Here is a 16789-nt window from a genome sequence, read left to right as displayed (position 1 = left end):
TTTGCAATTAAAATAAATGTGTCATTTACATGCAGTTATAACAATACACATTGACCCCCCCCAAAACATTGTTTTATTTGTGTTTTATTTAAATGACATGTAAATATTGGCAATAATAATATTTTATTGTTTTTGTGTGCAGAAGTGCATATCAAAATCAGCATTTGAGTTTCTCCCACAACTACTGAACAGAGAGAGGTTGGTTTACTGACTGTCGCTGAAGACGAGTTTTTACCCTACGTAAGCAACGCAAGAACGCTACGCAAAATGACTATCCTGCGTTCTTGCATCCGGTTATAAATCACAAGGCTGCGTAGTTTTGTTACGCAACAACATTTTGCATAGCTACTTGTAGTTACCGTTCCAAAATAAGATTGCAGTCGACTGTGGTATTTTTTGGAAGCAGTAATTGCAGAATAACTCCAGTAAAAATGTACTTATTTTGGATGCAGTTACACTGCACTCTGACTGCAATCTTTTTTTTTTGTAAGGGTAGGATACGATATACTTTGTCCATTTACATGAAAATTCAGTTTCTCAATGCATAGGTATGTAGGCTATAAACTAGGCCAGAGAGGAAATTAGTTACATGTCCTGTTGCAGGGGCACGGGGTTGGAAATGTCCTCTTCAGCCCCTCTCTATGCACAACAGGCTACTACCAGATAACTCAGAATACATCCCAAATGGCATCCTACTCCTTATATAGTGCACTACTTTTGACCAGTCCAATGGGTAGTGGACAAAAAGGGCCTATTCCCTATATATATATATATATATATATATATTATATATATATATATATATATATAGTGCACTACTTTTCACCGGTCCTGTGGGTAGTGCACTACTTTTGACCAGACTCCTATGGGTAGGGAATAAGGTGCTATTTGGGAAGCAGTCTGTGATTCTACACAGTACCACAGTCTCTGTCTCTACAGAATAATCCTTCTCCAGCCAGCTCAGTGTGTGTAGGTGTGGTGTGTGTGTGTGTGTCTTCAGTCTTGGTTAGCCAGTCCAGCAGCGAACTCTACCAGTGTTCGTGTCGGTCGCCCAGACATTCCTTTCTTCAGGTAGGGAACCTGGACAGAGACAAACAAAGAGAAAAGTGTATTGTTAAATGTCCAACAGGACAACAGACAGTGTCTCTCAGCAATCAAACCCTTCAGCCTGACAGAACAGAAGGGGTTGTGATCATCTCAACTCCTCCAGTATGTGTTGATGTGTTGTAGCTAGTTCGTAAGCTAAGCTAGCCACTGTAGCTAGCCAGTAACTCCTCCAGTATGTGTTGATGTGTTGTAGGTAGTTCGTAAGCTAAGCTAGCCACTGTAGCTAGCCAGTAACTCCTCCAGTATGTGTTGATGTGTTGTAGCTAGTTCGTAAGCTAAGCTAGCCACTGTAGCTAGCCAGTAACTCCTCCAGTATGTGTTGATGTGTTGTAGCTAGTTCGTAAGCTAAGCTAGCCACTGTAGCTAGCCAGTAACTCCTCCAGTATGTGTTGATGTGTTGTAGGTAGTTCGTAAGCTAAGCTAGCCACTGTAGCTAGCCAGTAACTCCTCCAGTATGTGTTGATGTGTTGTAGCTAGTTCGTAAGCTAAGCTAGCCACTGTAGCTAGCCAGTAACTCCTCCAGTATGTGTTGATGTGTTGTAGCTAGTTCGTAAGCTAAGCTAGCCACTGTAGCTAGCCAGTAACTCCTCCAGTATGTGTTGATGTGTTGTAGCTAGTTCGTAAGCTAAGCTAGCCACTGTAGCTAGCCAGTAACTCCTCCAGTATGTGTTGATGTGTTGTAGCTAGTTCGTAAGCTAAGCTAGCCACTGTAGCTAGCCAGTAACTCCTCCAGTATGTGTTGATGTGTTGTAGCTAGTTCATAAGCTAAGCTAGCCACTGTAGCTAGCCAGTAACTCCTCCAGTATGTGTTGATGTGTTGTAGCTAGTTCATAAGCTAAGCTAGCCACTGTAGCTAGCCAGTAACTCCTCCAGTATGTGTTGACGGGTCGTAGCTAGTTCGTAAGCTAAGCTAGCCACTGTAGCTAGCCAGTAACCCCTCCAGTATGTGTTGTAGCTAGTTCGTACGCTAAGCTAGGCACTGTAGCTAGCCAGTAACTCCTCCAGTATGTGTTGTAGCTAGTTCGTACGCTAAGCTAGCCACTGTAACTCCTCCAGTATGTGTTGACGGGTCGTAGCTAGTTCGTAAGCTAAGCTAGCCACTGTAGCTAGCCAGTAACTCCTCCAGTATGTGTTGATGTGATGTAGCTAGTTCGTAAGCTAAGCTAGCCACTGTAGCTAGCCAGTAACTCATCCAGTATGTGTTGATGTGTTGTAGCTAGTTCGTAAGCTAAGCTAGCCACTGTAGCTAGCCAGTAACTCCTCCAGTATGTGTTGATGTGTTGTAGCTAGTTCGTAAGCTAAGCTAGCCACTGTAGCTAGCCAGTAACTCCTCCAGTATGTGTTGACGGGTCGTAGCTAGTTCGTAAGCTAAGCTAGCCACTGTAGCTAGCCAGTAACTCCTCCAGTATGTGTTGATGTGATGTAGCTAGTTCGTAAGCTAAGCTAGCCACTGTAGCTAGCCAGTAACTCATCCAGTATGTGTTGATGTGTTGTAGCTAGTTCGTAAGCTAAGCTAGCCACTGTAGCTAGCCAGTAACTCATCCAGTATGTGTTGATGTGTTGTAGCTAGTTCGTAAGCTAAGCTAGCCACTGTAGCTAGCCAGTAACTCCTCCAGTATGTGTTGACGGGTCGTAGCTAGTTCGTAAGCTAAGCTAGCCACTGTAGCTAGCCAGTAACTCCTCCAGTATGTGTTGATGTGATGTAGCTAGTTCGTAAGCTAAGCTAGCCACTGTAGCTAGCCAGTAACTCCTCCAGTATGTGTTGATGTGTCGTAGCTAGTTCGTAAGCTAAGCTAGCCACTGTAGCTAGCCAGTAACTCCTCCAGTATGTGTTGATGTGTCGTAGCTAGTTCGTAAGCTAAGCTAGCCACTGTAGCTAGCCAGTAACTCCTCCAGTATGTGTTGATGTGTTGTAGCTAGTTCGTAAGCTAAGCTAGCCACTGTAGCTAGCCAGTAACCCCTCCAGTATGTGTTGATGTGTCGTAGCTAGTTCGTAAGCTAAGCTAGCCACTGTAGCTAGCCAGTAACTCCTCCAGTATGTGTTGATGTGATGTAGCTAGTTCGTAAGCTAAGCTAGCCACTGTAGCTAGCCAGTAACTCCTCCAGTATGTGTTGATGTGTCGTAGCTAGTTCGTAAGCTAAGCTAGCCACTGTAGCTAGCCAGTAACTCCTCCAGTATGTGTTGATGTGTCGTAGCTAGTTCGTAAGCTAAGCTAGCCACTGTAGCTAGCCAGTAACTCCTCCAGTATGTGTTGATGTGTTGTAGCTAGTTCGTAAGCTAAGCTAGCCACTGTAGCTAGCCAGTGACCCCTCCAGTATGTGTTGTAGCTAGTTCGTACGCTAAGCTAGGCACTGTAGCTAGCCAGTAACTCCTCCAGTATGTGTTGATGTGTTGTAGCTAGTGTGTAAGCTAAGCTAGCCACTGTAGCTAGCCAGTAACTCCTCCAGTATGTGTTGATGTGTCGTAGCTAGTTCGTAAGCTAAGCTAGCCACTGTAGCTAGCCAGTAACTCCTCCAGTATGTGTTGATGTGTTGTAGCTAGTTCGTAAGCTAAGCTAGCCACTGTAGCTAGCCAGTAACCCCTCCAGTATGTGTTGATGTGTCGTAGCTAGTTCGTAAGCTAAGCTAGCCACTGTAGCTAGCCAGTAACTCCTCCAGTATGTGTTGATGTGTCGTAGCTAGTTCGTAAGCTAAGCTAGCCACTGTAGCTAGCCAGTAACTCCTCCAGTATGTGTTGATGTGTCGTAGCTAGTTCGTAAGCTAAGCTAGCCACTGTAGCTAGCCAGTAACTCCTCCAGTATGTGTTGATGTGTCGTAGCTAGTTCGTAAGCTAAGCTAGCCACTGTAGCTAGCCAGTAACTCCTCCAGTATGTGTTGATGTGTCGTAGCTAGTTCGTAAGCTAAGCTAGCCACTGTAGCTAGCCAGTAACTCCTCCAGTATGTGTTGATGTGTCGTAGCTAGTTCGTAAGCTAAGCTAGCCACTGTAGCTAGCCAGTAACTCCTCCAGTATGTGTTGATGTGTTGTAGCTAGTGTGTAAGCTAAGCTAGCCACTGTAGCTAGCCAGTAACTCCTCCAGTATGTGTTGATGTGTCGTAGCTAGTTCGTAAGCTAAGCTACAGGAAGCTGTAGAGGTCAATACGAAATGGCACTTCTGCAGCCAAATATCTTCTTCATTCATTTGTTTAAGTTTTTAAAGGATGAACTGACCTGGTGTGATGATGCATTGATCAGTTCTACAGTTTAAAGTCGTTATTTTAGCGTTCCCCATTTTGGCCAGGTCTCTTTTGCAAAATATATTTAAATCTCAATGAGACGAACCTGGTCAAATCAATACAAAAAATCAAAACAGCTCTAAAATATCAATGTTTCAGAAGGCTGCCGTACCTCGTCCTTATTGGTCATCACCCCGGCGATGTCCAGGTGCGCCCAATGAGTGGCCGTCACAAACTCCCTCAGAAACGCTGCCGCCGTGCAGGCCCCGCCAGAACTACACACACACAGGTTAAGAAGATGGCATTAACACAGAAATTGTTTAGGGCTGTTTCTAGATGTTACGTGTGTGTGTGGGTGTGTGTGTGTGTGTGTGTGTGTGTGTGTGTGTGTGTGTGTGTGTGTGTGTGTGTGTGTTCTTACCGGCTGTACTTGCCGACGTTGTTGAGGTCAGCCAGCTGGCAGTCAGTGACCTGTCTGGTGTAATGCTGAAACAACGGCATCCTCCAGACCCGGTCTCCCGTTACCACACTGGCCTAAAGCACAGAGAGAGAACATCACACTGGGTATGTAACCCTCCAGACCCCGTTACCACCCTGGGTATGTAACCCTCCAGACCCCGTTACCACCCTGGGTATGTAACCCTCCAGACCCCGTTACCACACTGGGTATGTAACCCTCCAGACCCCGTTACCACCCTGGGTATGTAACCCTCCAGACCCCGTTACCACCCTGGGTATGTAACCCTCCAGACCCCGTTACCACCCTGGGTATGTAACCCTCCAGACCCCGTTACCACCCTGGGTATGTAACCCTCCAGACCCCGTTACCACCCTGGGTATGTAACCCTCCAGACCCCGTTACCACCCTGGGTATGTAACCCTCCAGACCCTGTTACCACCCTGGGTATGTAACCCTCCAGACCCTGTTACCACACTGGGTATGTAACCCTCCAGACCCTGTTACCACCCTGGGTATGTAACCCTCCAGACCCCGTTACCACCCTGGGTATGTAACCCTCCAGACCCTGTTACCACCCTGGGTATGTAACCCTCCAGACCCTGTTACCACACTGGGTATGTAACCCTCCAGACCCCGTTACCACCCTGGGTATGTAACCCTCCAGACCCCGTTACCACCCTGGGTATGTAACCCTCCAGACCCCGCTACCACCCTGGGTGTGTAACCCTCCAGACCCCGTTACCACCCTGGGTATGTAACCCTCCAGACCCTGTGTTAGTGTGGTCACAATAGCAGAATTTTTTACTTGGACACCGATACCAGGTTTAGTATCGCGATAGTCTCAATACCAAAAAGGATAAGGACAGATTCTGCCTGGTTTTCGCTCTCAAAAAAATAAATAAAATCACACTTTTAAATAGCAAAAACAACTAAATTCAAAATGTTCCAACTCCACAGCAAAAGGCTTAAGCTACATCAGGAGACGACATGAGGAAGTTTCTGTAAAGTACATGTGATGGAGTTAGCAAAACAACATGCCTACTGGACCGATGCAGATATGCAGAGGCTACTTTATAGTTCATTCTTAATTGAGATGGGAAAAGCCTTTCCATCTACCTGAAGAATGGTATCGTCAGTAGCATTATAGCATTAGCATTAGCAGCATTAGCATCAGCAGCATTATTAGCATTAGCATCAGCAGTATTATTAGTATTAGCATCAGCATTAGCAGCATTAGCATCAGCAGCATTAGCATTAGCATTCAGCAGCATTATTAGCATTAGCATCAGCAGTATTATTAGTATTAGCATCAGCATTAGCAGCATTAGCATCAGCAGCATTAGCATCAGCAGCATTAGCATAATTGCTAACGGTTACAAAGTGTAGACATACAGCGCCTTCAGAAAGTATTCACACCCCTTTGACTTTCCCCCACATTTGCTTGTGTTACAGCCTGAATTTAAAATGGAATAAAATGTACATAGTTTGTCACTGGCCTACACATAATGTCAAAGTAGAAAATATTTTTTCGAAATCTTTAAAAAAATGAATTAAAACTGAGATGTCTTCACTCTATAATATATTCAAGCCTCAAGTTCAGGAGTAAAGATGTGCATGGACACACTGTGTAATACTGGTTAATGTGAGTTTTTAATGACTACCTCATCTCTGTACCTCACACACATACAGATAATTGTAAGGTCCCTCAGTCCAGCAGTGAATTTCAAACACAGATTCAACCACAAAGACCAGGGAGGTTTTCCAATGTCTCACAAAGAAGGGCCACCTATTGGTAGATGGGTAAAAATGAGGGAAAAAAAGCTTGGTGAAGTTATTAATTACACTTTGTATTGTGTATCAATACACCCAGTCACTACAAAGATACAGGCGTCCTTCCTAACTTAGTTGCCGGAGAGGAAGGAAACCGCTCAGGGATTTCACCCTGAGACCAATGGTGACTTTAAAACAGTTACAGAGTTTAGTGGCTGTGATAGGAGGAAACTGAGGATGGATCAACAACATTGTAGTTACTCCACAATACTAACCTAAATGACAGAGTGAAAAGAAGGAAGCCTTTACCGAATAAACATATTCCAAAACATGCTTCCTGTTTGCAACAAGACACTAAAGTAATACTGCATAAAATGTGATACAGCAATTAACTTTGTATCCTGAATACAACATGTTATGTTTGGGACAAATCCAATATAACACATCACTGAGTACCACTCACCCATATTATCTAGCATAGTGGTGGCTGCATCATGTTATGAGGTATGCTTGTCATCGTTAAGAACTGGGGGAGTTTTTCAGGATGAAAAAATAAACAGAATGGAGCTAAGCACAGGCAAAATCCTAGAAGGAAAACCTGGTTCAGCCTGCTTTTCCACCAGACACTGGGAGATGAATTCACCTTTCAGCAGTTACTTAAAATCTACGGTCAGACCTGAAACTGGTTTTCTAGCAATGATCTACAACCAATGTGACAGAGCCTGAATAGATAAAAAATGGGCAAATGTTGCACAATCCAGGTGTGGAAAGCTCTCAGAGAATTACCCAGAAAGACTCACAGCTGTAATCACAGCCAAAAGGTGTTTCTACAAAGTATTGACTCAGGGGTGTGACTACTTATGTAAATTAGATATTTCAGTATTTAATTTTCAATAAAACGTAACAATTTCTAAAAATATGTATTTAATCCATTTTTGAATTCAAGGGGCCTTAACATCACAAACAGACAACACACGGGGGGCATTTACAAATGTGTTGCCCTCTCCATACAGTTGCAGGAAATACGTATTACAGATCTTTTCTGTTCACGTCTTATGATAATATGGTGCAAAATAATGTTTGGTTTTTTTTTCGAACAAAAGTTCAATACATTTTTAGTTGATTTCCAAAAACGTGAGACATTTTGATAGAAGAACCCAACGTACACAATTATAATACAGGATGTGTTTTTCAGTATATGTCACATCCTGACCAGTAAAAGGGGTTATTTGTTATTGTAGTTTGGTCAGGGCGTGGCAGAGGGGGGGGGTGTTTCGGGGGTTTTTTGGTTTATGTTCTATGTTATCTATTTCTATGTGTTTATCTAGTTTTTTATTTCTATGTTTGGTTTTAGCAATGACCTCCAATTAGAGGCAGCTGGTTGTCGTTGTCTCTAATTGGAGGCCATATTTAGTTGGGTGTGTTTTGTGGCTGGTTGTTTCTAGTATAGTCTGTGCACCTTACTGGACTGTTATCGTTGTCTCTAATTGGAGGCCATATTTAGTTGGGTGTGTTTTGTGGCTGGTTGTTTCCTAGTATAGTCTGTGCACCTTACTGGACTGTTATCGTTGTCTCTAATTGGAGGCCATATTTAGTTGGGTGTGTTTTGTGGCTGGTTGTTCCTAGTATAGTCTGTGCACCTTACTGGACTGTTATCGTTGTCTCTAATTGGAGGCCATATTTAGTTGGGTGTGTTTTGTGGCTGGTTGTTTCCTAGTATAGTCTGTGCACCTTACTGGACTGTTATCGTTGTCTCTAATTGGAGGCCATATTTAGTTGGGTGTGTTTTGTGGCTGGTTGTTTCCAGTATAGTCTGTGCACCTTACTGGACTGTTATCGTTGTCTCTAATTGGAGGCCATATTTAGTTGGGTGTGTTTTGTGGCTGGTTGTTCCTAGTATAGTCTGTGCACCTTACTGGACTGTTATCATTGTCTCTAATTGGAGGCCATATTTATTTGGGTGTATTTTGTGGCTGGTTGTTTCTAGTATAGTCTGTGCACCTTACTGGACTGTTATCATTGTCTCTAATTGGAGGCCATATTTAGTTGGGTGTGTTTTGTGGCTGGTTGTTTCTAGTATAGTCTGTGCACCTTACTGGACTGTTATCGTTGTCTCTAATTGGAGGCCATATTTAGTTGGGTGTGTTTTGTGGCTGGTTGTTTCTAGTATAGTCTGTCCACCTTACTGGACTGTTATCGTTGTCTCTAATTGGAGGCCATATTTAGTTGGGTGTGTTTTGTGGCTGGTTGTTTCCTAGTATAGTCTGTGCACCTTACTGGACTGTTATCGTTGTCTCTAATTGGAGGCCATATTTAGTTGGGTGTGTTTTGTGGCTGGTTGTTTCGTAGTATAGTCTGTGCACCTTACTGGACTGTTATCGTTGTCTGTTTATTTTGTGATTAAGTGTTTTCTTTAAATAAATAAGATGAGCACTTGGTCCCCCTTCAACGACACTGTGTGTGTGTGTGTGTGTGTGTGTGTGTGTGTGTGTGTGTGTGTGTGTGTGTGTTACCTTGTGAAGCTGTTCCCAGAGCCAGTCAGAGTTGGTGAAGACTCCTGTCGCTGCTGAACCCAGAGCAACATCCATCGCTCCTGAGAGATGACAGGAGAAAACACGAAGTGACCAATAGAGTAGCCGTTTAGCGACCAGCGATGTCTCTCTCTCTCACGGTGTACTAACCGGTGAGGGTGGCAGCGTTGACGATGGCCCTGGGGTTGAAGCTGTGAGCGTAACAGAGAGCATCTGCCAGGATCAACCTTCCCTCTGCGTCCGTGTTGTCCACCTACACACACTAAATACTTCATTTGATGTAAAACACACACACCTGTGTGGTTTAGTAGCCACGGTAACACACACCTGTAGGGTTTAGTAGCTACGGTAACACACACACACACCTGTATGGTTTAGTAGCCACCTTAACACACACACACACACACACACACACACACACACACACACACACACACACACACACACACACACACACACACACACACACCTGTATGGTTTAGTAGCCACGGTAACAATGACCTGTATGGTTTAGTAGCCACGGTAACAAATACCTGTATGGTTTAGTAGCCACGGTAACAAATACCTGTATGGTTTAGTAGCCACGGTAACAAATACCTGTACGGTTTAGTAGCCACGGTAACACATACCTGTATGGTTTTTCCGTTCTTGGCGGTAACGACGTCTCCAGGCTTGTTGGCTTTCCCACTGGGCATGTTCTCACAGAGAGGCGCTACACCTGGGGGTTAATAACATACATTACTACTTCCTGTCTAGAAACTTCCAGGAGACCAGCTGCAGGTCAAACTAGAAACTAGTTAAAACCTCCAGGAGGGGTATCTCTCCAGGAACAGGGTTGGAGTGTAAACCTACAGGAGGGGTATCTCTCCAGGAACAGGGTTGGAGTTAAAACCTACAGGAGGGGTATCTCTCCAGGAACAGGGTTGGAGTGTAAACCTACAGGAGGGGTATCTCTCCAGGAACAGGGTTGGAGTGTAAACCTACAGGAGGGGTATCTCTCCAGGAACAGGGTTGGAGTGTAAACCTACAGGAGGGGTATCTCTCCAGGAACAGGGTTGGAGTGTAAACCTACAGGAGGGGTATCTCTCCAGGAACAGGGTTGGAGTTAAAACCTACAGGAGGGGTATCTCTCCAGGAACAGGGTTGGAGTGTAAACCTACAGGAGGGGTATCTCTCCAGGAACAGGGTTGGAGTGTAAACCTCCAGGAGGGGTATCTCTCCAGGAACAGGGTTGGAGTTAAAACCTACAGGAGGGGTATCTCTCCAGGAACAGGGTTGGAGTGTAAACCTACAGGAGGGGTATCTCTCCAGGAACAGGGTTGGAGTGTAAACCTCCAGGAGGGGTATCTCTCCAGGAACAGGGTTGGAGTTAAAACCTACAGGAGGGGTATCTCTCCAGGAACAGGGTTGGAGTTAAAACCTACAGGAGGGGTATCTCTCCAGGAACAGGGTTGGAGTGTAAACCTACAGGAGGGGTATCTCTCCAGGAACAGGGTTGGAGTTAAAACCTACAGGAGGGGTATCTCTCCAGGAACAGGGTTGGAGTTAAAACCTACAGGAGGGGTATCTCTCCAGGAACAGGGTTGGAGTGTAAACCTCCAGGAGGGGTATCTCTCCAGGAACAGGGTTGGAGTGTAAACCTCCAGGAGGGGTATCTCTCCAGGAACAGGGTTGGAGTGTAAACCTACAGGAGGGGTATCTCTCCAGGAACAGGGTTGGAGTGTAAACCTCCAGGAGGGGTATCTCTCCAGGGACAGGGTTGGGGAGCCATGCTCTAGACAGCGATTGGCTTAGCGCGTCACGTCGCCGAAAAAAACTCACCTATGATGTTGATTGGCAGATTGAGGGCCGCTGCCGTGACGATGGCGGAACACACAGTGGCGGCTCCGCCCATATCAGCCCTCATAGCGTCCATACCTGACGAAGGCTTTAGACTGATCCCACCACTAGACAGACAGACAGACAGACAGACAGACAGACAGACAGACAGACAGACAGACAGACAGACAGACAGACAGACAGACAGACAGACAGACAGACAGACAGACAGAAACAGTTAACATTTGTATCAATTAAATGAGACTAGGAATCTTTAAAAAAACGGCAGCTGATATTTGAACCACTAGTGTGTCCAACACCGTGAATAGAGCACCCTGATTGGACAGCGGTGACGCGTGAAGCGTGTGCGTACCTGTCAAAGGTGATGCCCTTGCCCACCAGCAGTAGAGGACGCTGTGTGTTGTCAGGACAACCGTTGTAGTGCAGCTCCAGGAAGACCGGCGGTTCCTCTGAGCCTAAACAGACAACAAAATCGAAAACGTTTATTTGTCACGTGTCACAGCAGTGGGTATAAACGGTACAGTGCAATGGTTTCTGGGAGTTCTCCTCTCCAACGGTAAACAACATAAACAACAAAACCTGTTGAGTAAGACAATAACTTTACATTTCCTTGTAAATAGAAATGTTAAAATAATGTAGGATAATATAAAACAATAGACATGGTAGGAGAAAATCCAAAGGAAAAAAAACAACCGAAATCTATTTTTTTGAGAACATCCTCTTAGAATGGCATGTATAAGGTTATATTGAAGCTCCCTGAATGCAATTCCTATGGCTTCCACAGGGTGTCAGCAGTCTATGTTCAAGGTTTCTGACTTGTAACTTCAAAAAACAAATAAGAGATATTAGGTTTAGTACAGGGACAATCTTGGGAATTCGTGTTTGAGCATGAAGACAGGACGCACCTGCTAAAATCGGTTTCCTATTGAACATACTTCTTTCCGTAAAAACTATTATACACTGCTCAAAAAAATAAAGGGAACACTTAAACAACACAATGTAACTCCAAGTCAATCACACTTCTGTGAAATCAAACTGTCCACTTAGGAAGCAACACTGATTGACAATAAATTTCACATGCTGTTGTGCAAATGGAATAGACAACAGGTGGAAATTATAGGCAATTAGCAAGACACCCCCAATAAAGGAGTGGTTCTGCCTGTGGAGACCACAGACCACTTCTCAGTTCCTATGCTTCCTGGATGATGTTTTGGTCACTTTTGAATGCTGGCGGTGCTTTCACTCTAGTGGTAGCATGAGACGGAGTCTACAACCCACACAAGTGGCTCAGGTAGTGCAGCTCATCCAGGATGGCACATCAATGCGACCTGTGGCAAGAAGGTTTGCTGTGTCTGTCAGCGTAGTGTCCAGAGCATGGAGGCGCTACCAGGAGACAGGCCAGTACATCAGGAGACGTGGAGGAGGCCGTAGGAGGGCAACAACCCAGCAGCAGGACCGCTACCTCCGCCTTTGTGCAAGGAGGAGCAGGAGAAGCACTGCCAGAGCCCTGCAAAATGACCTCCAGCAGGCCACAAATGTGCATGTCTGCTCAAACGGTCAGAAACAGACTCCACAAGGGTGGTATGAGGGTCCGACGTCCACAGGTGGGGGTTGTGCTTACAGCCCAACACCGTGCAGGACGTTTGGCATTTGCCAGAGAACACCAAGATTGGCAAATTCGCCACTGGCGCCCTGTGCTCTTCACAGATGAAGCAGGTTCACACTGAGCACATGTGACAGACGTGACAGAGTCTGGAGACGCCGTGGAGAACGTTCTGCTGCCTGCAACATCCTCCAACATGACCGGTTTGGCGGTGGGTCAGTCATGGTGTGGGGTGGCATTTCTTTGGGGGGCCGCACAGCCCTCCATGTGCTCGCCAGAGGTAGCCTGACTGCCATTAGGTACCGAGATGAGATCCTCAGACCCCTTGTGAGACCATATGCTGGTGCGGTTGGCCCTGGGTTCCTCCTAATGCAAGACAAGGCTAGACCTCATGTGGCTGGAGTGTGTCAGCAGTTCCTGCAAGAGGAAGGCATTGATGCTATGGACTGGCCTGCCCGTTCCCCAGACCTGAATCCAATTGAGCACATCTGGGACATCATGTCTTGCTCCATCCACCAACGCCACGTTGCACCACAGACTGTCCAGGAGTTGGTGGATGCTTTAGTCCAGGTCTGGGAGGAGATCCCTCAGGAGACCATCCGCCACCTCATCGGGAGCATGCCCAGGCGTTGTAGGGAGGTCATACAGGCACGTGGAGGCCACACACACTACTGAGCCTCATTTTGACTTGTTTTAAGGACATTACATCAAAGTTGGATCAGCCTGTAGTGAGGTTTTCCACTTTAATTTTGAGTGTGACCCCAAATCCAGACCTCCATGGGTTGATAAATTGGATTTCCATTGATGATTTTGGTGTGATTTTGTTGTCAGCACATTCAACTATGTAAAGAAAAAAGTATTTAATAAGATTATTTCTTTCATTCAGATCTAGGATGTGTTGTTTAAGTGTTCCCGTTATTTTTTTGGAGCAGTGTATAATGTCGCTGGAAGGGATGGCTGCTGTTTTACGGGCTTCCAACCAATTGGGTTATTCTGTGTGTTTATTCACATTGTTTGTAACTTATTTTGTACATAATGTTGATGTTACCATCTCTTATGACCGAAAAGAGCTTCTGGACATCAACACTGGGATTACTCACCTCAAACTGGATAAAGATTATTGTTTTGTTAACGAGTCCAACACGAAAGGATATACTGCTTCTCCGAGACCAGGCCCAAGTCCCCGTCAGTCACGTGACGACGGAAATGCAAGGGAGGCGGAGATCAGGGGTGCCTTGAGAGAATTGGTCGGCGATTGGTTAGCCTCTACCATAAGCTTATCAGAAATCCCGCTCTGCCCTCAGTCGAACCATCAAACAACCAAAGCATCAACACGGGACTTAAGATTGAATCCTACTACACCGGCTCTGACGCTCGTCGGATGTGGCAGGGCTTGAAAACTACTACAGACTACAAAGGGAAACCCAGCCGTGAGCTGCCCAGTGACACGAGCCTACCAGACGAGCTAAATCACTTTTATGCTCGCTTTGAGGCAAGCAACACTGAAGGATGCATGAGAGCACCAGCTGTTCCAGACGACTGTTTGATCACTCTCTCCGCAGCCGATGTGAGTAAGACCTTTAAACAGGTCAACATTCACAAAGCCGCAGGGCCAGACGGATTACCAGGACGTGTACACAAAGCATGTACATTTTCAACCTCTCCCTGACTAAGTCTGTAATACCTACATGTTTCAAGCAGACCACCATAGACCCTGTGCCCAAGAAAGCGGAGGTAACCTGTCTAAATGACTACCGACCCGTAGCACTCACGTCTGTAGCCATGAAGTGCTTTGAAAGGCTGGTCATGGCTCACATCAACACCATTATCCCAGAAACCCTAGACCCACTACAATTTGCATACCGCCCCAACAGATCCACAGATGATGCAATCTCTATTGCACTCCACACTGCCCTTTCCCACCTGGACAAAAGGAACACCTATGTGAGAATTCTGTTTATTGCTCAGTGTTCAGCACCATAGTGCCCTCAAAGCTCATTACTAAGCTAAGGACCATGGGACTAAACACCTCCCTATGCTCCTGGATCCTGGACTTCCTGACGGGCCGCCGCCAGGTGGTGAGGGTAGGTAACAACACATCCGCCACGCTGATCCTCAACACTGGAGCTCCCCAGGGGTGCGTGCTCAGTCCCCTCCTGTACTCCCTGTTCACCCACGACTGCATGGCTAAGCAGGACTCCAACACCATCATTAAGTTTGCTGACGGCACAACAGTGGTAGGCCTGATCACCGACAACGACGAGACGGACCCTATAGGGAGGAGGTCAGAGACCTGGCCGTGTGGTGCCAGGACAACAACCTCTCCCTCAGCGTGAGCGAGACAAAGGAGATGATCGTGGACTACAGGACTTAAAGGAGGGCTGAACAGGCCCCCATGAACATCGACGGGGATGTAGTGGAGCGGGTCGAGAGTTTCATGTTCCTTGGTGTCCACATCACCAACAAGCTATCATGGTCCAAACACACAGAGACAGTTGTGAAGAGGGCACGACAAAACCTTTTCCCCCTCAGGAGACTGAAAAGATTTGGCACGGGTCCCCAGATCCTCAAAAAGTTGACCGATTGTATTACGGCGCTACAGAGGGTAGTGCGTACGGCCCAGTACATCACCGGGAACAAGCTTCCTGCCATCCAGGACCTCTATACCAGGCGGTGTCAGAGGAAGACCCTAAAAATTGTCAAAGACTCCAGTCACACAAGTCATAGACTGTTCTCTCTGCTAACGCACGTCAAGCGGTACCGGAGCGCCAAGTCTAGGTCCAAAAGGCTTCTTAACAGCTTCTACCGTCAAGCCATAAGACTGCTGAACAATTAATCAAATGTACATTACTACTCGCTGTTTATTATCTAGGCATAGTCACTTTCCCTCTACCTACATGTACGAATGACCTCGACTAACCTGTACCCTCGCACATTGACTCGGCACCCCCTGTATATAGCCTCAGTATTGTTATTGTATTGTATTATACATTTCACTGTGAGGTCTACTACACCTGTTGTATTCAGCATTTCACTGTGAGGTCTACTACACCTGTTGTATTCAGCATTTCACTGTGAGGTCTACTACACCTGTTGTATTCAGCACTTCACTGTAAGGTCTACTACACCTGTTGTATTCAGCATTTCACTGTGAGGTCTACTACACCTGTTGTATTCAGCATTTCACTGTGAGGTCTACTACACCTGTTGTATTCAGCATTTCACTGTAAGGTCTACTACACCTGTTGTATTCAGCATTTCACTGTGAGGTCTACTACACCTGTTGTATTCAGCATTTCACTGTGAGGTCTACTACACCTGTTGTATTCAGCATTTCACTGTGAGGTCTACTACACCTGTTGTATTCAGCATTTCACTGTAAGGTCTACTACACCTGTTGTATTCAGCATTTCACTGTGAGGTCTACTACACCTGTTGTATTCAGCATTTCACTGTGAGGTCTACTACACCTGTTGTATTCAGCATTTCACTGTGAGGTCTACTACACCTGTTGTATTCAGCATTTCACTGTGAGGTCTACTACACCTGTTGTATTCAGCATTTCACTGTAAGGTCTACTACACCTGTTGTATTCAGCATTTCACTGTGAGGTCTACTACACCTGTTGTATTCAGCATTTCACTGTGAGGTCTACTACACCTGTTGTATTCAGCATTTCACTGTGAGGTCTACTACACCTGTTGTATTCAGCATTTCACTGTGAGGTCTACACACTGTTGTATTCAGCATTTCACTGTGAGGTCTACTACACCTGTTGTATTCAGCATTTCACTGTAAGGTCTACTACACCTGTTGTATTCAGCATTTCACTGTGAGGTCTACTACACCTGTTGTATTCAGCATTTCACTGTGAGGTCTACTACACCTGTTGTATTCAGCATTTCACTGTGAGGTCTACTACACCTGTTGTATTCAGCATTTCACTGTGAGGTCTACTACACCTGTTGTATTCAGCATTTCACTGTGAGGTCTACTACACCTGTTGTATTCAGCATTTCACTGTGAGGTCTACTACACCTGTTGTATTCAGCATTTCACTGTGAGGTCTACTACACCTGTTGTATTCAGCATTTCACTGTGAGGTCTACTACACCTGTTGTATTCAGCATTTCACTGTGAGGTCTACTACACCTGTTGTATTCAGCATTTCACTGTGAGGTCTACTACACCTGTTGTATTCAGCATTTCACTGTGAGGTCTACTACACCTGTTGTATTCAGCATTTCACTGTGAGGTCTACTACA

At 45.6% G+C, this 16789-nt stretch overlaps 1 protein-coding gene across 4 annotated transcripts in view; it reads right to left on the bottom strand.

Moving 5' to 3' along the window:
* Nucleotides 1-68: 68 nt before the first annotated feature.
* lap3 (leucine aminopeptidase 3) overlaps nucleotides 69-16789 on the bottom strand; it is a 27629-nt gene continuing 10908 nt past the window's right edge. For 2 of the 4 annotated variants that reach the window (XM_082973755.1, XM_082973754.1), the window contains 8 exons: nucleotides 11274-11376; nucleotides 10904-11028; nucleotides 9712-9800; nucleotides 9233-9335; nucleotides 9065-9144; nucleotides 4743-4855; nucleotides 4494-4596; nucleotides 69-1080 (listed from right to left, as the gene is read on the bottom strand). In XM_082973755.1, the coding sequence (XP_082829881.1) occupies nucleotides 997-1080; nucleotides 4494-4596; nucleotides 4743-4855; nucleotides 9065-9144; nucleotides 9233-9335; nucleotides 9712-9800; nucleotides 10904-11028; nucleotides 11274-11376 (800 nt within the window). In that variant the 3' untranslated portion in view covers nucleotides 69-996. 4 annotated transcript variants of the gene reach the window in all.

This window comes from Salmo salar, chromosome 04 (assembly GCF_965601325.2).
Source record: "Salmo salar chromosome 04, fSalSal1, whole genome shotgun sequence".
NCBI lineage: Eukaryota > Metazoa > Chordata > Actinopteri > Salmoniformes > Salmonidae > Salmo > Salmo salar.
This window is presented reverse-complemented; position numbering and strand designations above follow the sequence as displayed.